At 49.5% G+C, this 5,244-nt stretch overlaps 1 protein-coding gene across 1 annotated transcript in view; it reads left to right on the top strand.

Annotated features, from left to right (window-relative positions):
* Nucleotides 1-222: 222 nt before the first annotated feature.
* rnf220a (ring finger protein 220a) overlaps nt 223-5,244 on the top strand; it is a 71,165-nt gene continuing 66,143 nt past the window's right edge. Inside the window, exons 1-2 of the mRNA XM_079529348.1 lie at nt 223-347; nt 2,061-3,293. Of these exons, the coding sequence (XP_079385474.1) occupies nt 2,602-3,293 (692 nt within the window). The 5' untranslated portion in view covers nt 223-347; nt 2,061-2,601. The remainder of the gene's footprint in view (nt 348-2,060; nt 3,294-5,244) is intronic.

Here is a 5,244-nt window from a genome sequence, read left to right as displayed (position 1 = left end):
TATTTTGTAGTATATAGTGTCCTGGTTTCCTCTGTAGCCACTGTTACCTGTCTTGTCGCCTCACGTGTGATTATTAGTTTGCTCCACCTGTGTCCTGTTAGTCTTGTAGCCTATCCCTGTGTTGATTGTCTATTAGTTTCACCTGTATCCCGTTAACCCTGTGTCTTTATATACCCCCCTGTTTTTTTCAGTTCTTTGTCAGATCATTGTTGAATGTCTAGTCTAGTGTGTGATGCTTGTTTCTGGATTTATTTTGGTAAATAAACCGCCTTCATTTAGACGGCTCTGCGCTTCTCTGTCCTGCATTTGTGTCCTACTCCTACCCTCTTGACTCACTGTGACAAAATGTGAGAAAGGATCCATTTCTATATCAGTCTAGATAATGTAGTGTGTGGGATGGCATAGTGATGTTTTGTATCTGTGTGTCCAATTGTGAACTAGAGTCTTTCTGAACAGAGGGGGGGGGGGGGACACTGATTCAGAATTCACAAAAGAGACAAAAAGAAAGTCAGCTGCAACTATCTAAATATACCTGCAATGCAAACGCACGTATGGTCAAGGCCAAGGCTGGTCAGGTACCTAAAGGTGTAGTGAAAATGAAAATGGTGGGCATTTTATTGCTCAGTTTCAGCTTGAAACACTGAAGTTTCTGAACCAATGAGAGCGTCGCATCCCTCCAAGCTATGGGGTCTCCACGTCTGTGACTTCCTGTCACTTTTGTAAACAAAGTGACAGAAGGACATGTGGAAAAGCCAGGGGATTATTTCTAACCTATACACAACCTATATACATATTTTAACGTGATGATTATGTTTAAAATGAGTAATACACTGTCTGGATGTCATCTTGAATGAGATTAAAAACGGGAGTAGTTCTTTAATCAAAACCAGCTGTGGAGGTCCAGACAATGAAGCATGGGAATTAAATAAACTGGTGAGCTTCATTTGTATTGGCTTTTATCCATTTGGGCCTCGACACGTCATCACGCAGTACGTTTTGGTTTTCAGGAAGTAATAAAAAAAAAAGATTTTTGATATAAAAACACAAAAATGAGAATTTGCCAATTTTTTTGACATCCTCCATTGTTTGGTATGCCCATATGATGACCACAGATATGGTCTAAAAGTGTGAAAAACGTATTTTTCATTTCACTACAACTTTAAATGAGGTATCAACAAAGCACAGATGTTGTTGATTGGGAAAGAGGCAAACAAGTTTTGACCGTGCTGCTCATGCTGTGCTGTGATATTGTTGCATGCTGAAAGTGATGAACAACTTTGAGTTTGAAAATAAAACAAATACTTTTGTTATGATGAGCACACAATTGCAGTAGATTGTTACAAACGACATTACAATGTAGCAACCTCCATCAGTCAAAGATACAAATTTGATTTGCGTGCATGTGTGTGTGTGTGTGCGAGTGTGTGCACGCGCGCGTGTGTTTGAACTGGCAAAGTTAGTTGAGAGAGTTGTTTGGTCTAAGGGCAATGATTTCCTTGCAATTACAACATAATAATTTGTACTTTTCTCTCAGCCGTAATAATGTATTAGAGTGAGGAAAGTCATTGGAGACGTCAACCCAATTCAGATTGAGATCCTTTATAGTTTATTCACAATGTTTTATCGGTCCCCCCCCCCCCCCCCCAAAGGCAGCGCTAGTTTTCGCATACAGATCGGCTAATTCTTTGACAACTTTGATTTGTCCTAATATAATGTTGGTGGTCATAGCGCTTAAACTCACTGCTAGACGGGGCGGGGTTGAGGGGCTGCTTCAGTGCTTCAGCGCTGGGCAGATCCACATGGGCATCCAACTTGAGGACGCACGTACGGGCGCTCGCCACCGAGAAAAGTATTATTATGAGGATTGATCGGCTTGGAGCATTGTGTTGCCCCCTCGGCGTGTTGCCCTACGCACAGTGCGTACTGCACGTATGCCCATGGCGACTGTACTGGATGTACTATGAACTTAGACTTACATAGACTTTAATAATTGGTTACATATCTATACCTTGAGGCCAACAAAAATATCATATTTGTATTTTTGTGTTTGTTCCCTTTAGTTTGCTGACCAGAAGATGAAGAAGGATCTCCTGTGAGGATCCGCGGACCACCATCCATCCCCTTCAGCTTCCACAGACCGCCCGGACCACGGAACCCCCCTCCAGTGAACTCTGTGTGACTGACCGGGGGTCAGCGCTAATCACCCAGAAGGAGCAACCTGTCCCTCTGGCCCTTTTTACCCTCGGGAGCCCAACTGAACTGAACCTGAACGGAACACAGACCTGAAAACTGAAGCAGAACTGATTAGAACTGGAGTTGAACCGCGAGGCAAACCCGAACATTAGCGGGAACCGAACTGAAAGAGTCCGATCTGAACTCGACTGATCTGATTAACCCTCTCACCTCTCCCAGGGCTCTTTACAGAGCCACCCTTCCCCTAAACTCCTAACCTCTGTAGTCCTTACCAGCGTTCTCCATAGACCCACTCCCAGGGTCTTGGACATTGCCTCCCCCGCATCATTGAGGAGGGACCAGCCCCTCCTCCTCGTCGCGTCCTCCCCATATAGAACCTCGCTCTTCCTCCCCACTCCCTCTCCAGACATGGATCTCCACCGGGCGGCCTTCAAGATGGAGAGCTCCTACATGCCCAACCCGCTGGCGTCCCCCGCCCTCATGGTGCTGGCGAGCACGGCCGAGGCGTCCCGCGACGGCGCCTCCATCGCGTGCCAGCAGCCGCGGCCCTTCGGCGTGCCCGTGTCGGTGCACGATAAGGACGTGCACCTGCCGGCGTTCAACAGCGGCTCGTACACCTTCGCCTCCATGTACCACGCGCGGCAGGGCGCCGTGCCGCCGGGCTTCCCCGGCTCGCGCGACTTCCCGCCGTCCCTGCTGCACCTGCACCACCAGTTCGCCCCGCCCGGCCTGGACTGCTCGCCGCTCAACAGCATGCTCAACCACAGCGGCGTCGGGGCCTTCCGGCCCTTCGCCTCGCCCGAGGACCGCGACGGAGGCGGCGGCGGGGCGCTGCCGGGCAGCTACCAGTCGGCCTTCACGCCGGCCAAGCGCCTCAAGGGCTGCATGGACGGCGCCGAGGCGTCGCCGCACCTGCGCTACTCGGACGCTGAGGGCAAAGAATACGACTTCGGGGGCTCCCAGATCCCGGGGTCGGGCGGCTCGCCCGGCGGGGCGCTGAAGGCGGTGGAGGACGCCGGGAAGAAGCTGTTCGGCGTGGCGGGCCTGCTGTCGGACCGCGACACCTCATCCAGCCCCGAGGACCGCATCGACCGCTGTGAGTAACCACGGTTTATATACTGTATCTAATCAGGCTAGTGAGTTCATGTTCATAGGATTTCATACACAGTGAGAACTGGGAGGTGCAATACGCCCCAAAATCTCCTGCTGTCAGTGGGGAGGTATTACATTTTGTACGCAAGAAAATAACAGATACACGACTACTGCATTATTAGTATTTCCTATTTTCCTTAATGGCAGTTTTAATGGTTCAACATACAGTATCATGCAATGTTTTGTATGGTATCATACAAAATGTCATACACAATTACACACACACACACACACACACACACACACACACACACACACACACACACACACGCAACACACGCACACAAACAAACCCATATAGCATCTTGGGGCAATTTGCTGTGATTTCTACCAGCAGAATGAATGCGTGCTACATTCTGGTACCACACTCCAGTACACAGCTATGTTCTCACATCATTCCGTCCAACAAGCTCCAGTGGCTGCATCAACATTCACCAGTGGGAGGAAGCCATTTGGCCATCATACACTGTGTGTGTGTGTGTGTGTGTGTGTGTGTGTGTGTGTGTGTGTGTGTGTGTGTGTGTGTGTGTGTGTGCAGTGTGACTGGCGCGCAGTGTGACTGGTTCAGAGACAGGGCATGCTCTCTGCCATCAGCATTCATCATAGCTCCACGCTGGCAGCCCAAGTGCCAGAGGATTTACCCACACACCCAAAACCTTGGCAGGCGACAATTGTGTGTGTGTGTGTGTGTGTGTGTGTGTGTGTGTGTGTGTGTGTGTGTGTGTGTGTGTGTGTGTGTGTGTGTGTGTGTGTGTGTGTGTGTGTGTGTGTGTGTGTGTGTGTGTGTGTGTGTGTGTGTGTGTGTGTGTGTGTGTGTGTGTGTGTGTGTGTGTGTGTGTGTGTGTGTGTGAGAGAGAGAGGCAGAGAGAGGTCTAGAGATAAAAGGCATGGTGGTTGCGTGTGTATATGTGTGTGCGGTAAACGCTTGAAGCGCGGACATGCAAATCCGACACAAACACAGGCATGCCAAGGCACACACACACACACACACACACACACACACACACACACACACACACACGCACACGCACGCGCACAACTACTCAGCATGAGCACCAACGACTCCAGTCCTACACATGTCAACAAGCTTCATCGGATCTCACTGACAAATTGATATGGAGAGAGAGAGAGAGAGAGAGAGAGAGAGAGAGTCATGGAGGCGCACATGTTGGATAATTAAACTCTGTCTCTTTTGCTCTCTGTGCGTCTGTCATTCACTTCTCTTCCTCTCTCTCTCTCTCTCTCTCTCTCTCTCTCTCTCTCCCTCATCTTCTCTTCCTGTCTCTTTTCTCTCTTTCTCCTCTCCATATATAATTTGAACGACTTGTACACTATACAGCGTGCAACTGTGTACGTGTGTGTATGTATGTGTATGTATGTGTATGTATGTGTACGTGTGTGTACGTGTACGTGCACGCGAAGGGTGGATCCACCCTTGATGGGACACATGAGAGACAGAGGCGACGACCTGAGACTGATCCGATAAAACGACCACCGAGAGAGAGAGAGAGAGAGAGAGAGAGAGAGAGAGAGAGAGAGAGAGGGAGAGAGAGAGAGAGAGAGAGAGAGGGAGGAAATTATAGCACGGGAAAGAGAGAGAGGGAAAATTGAAAGAAAGAGAAATGGGGGAGGATTAAATAAAAAAAAGTGCAAGTGAGAGAAATCTATGGAAGGGCCGCCAGTAAAGTGAGGGATACAGTATGAACAGAGAGGTAAAAGAAGTGAGAGAAAGGATTAGGACGCCCAGTGTCTAAGCAGCTTTTGGCGGGTTTGAGGGCTTGTAAAATGCACCCCCCCCCCCCTGTCTGGCCGTACCCCCACCCCCATCCCAGCTCTTCCCACCCAGAATGACAACCAGAGGCACTCGGACATCTTGGGGGGGGGGGGGGGGGGGGGAAT

The sequence above is a fragment of the Electrona antarctica genome (genome assembly GCF_951216825.1).
Source record: "Electrona antarctica genome assembly, chromosome: 19".
Lineage (NCBI taxonomy): Eukaryota > Metazoa > Chordata > Actinopteri > Myctophiformes > Myctophidae > Electrona > Electrona antarctica.
The sequence above is the reverse complement of the archived record's forward strand: the minus strand, read 5'-3'. Positions and strand labels throughout refer to the sequence as shown.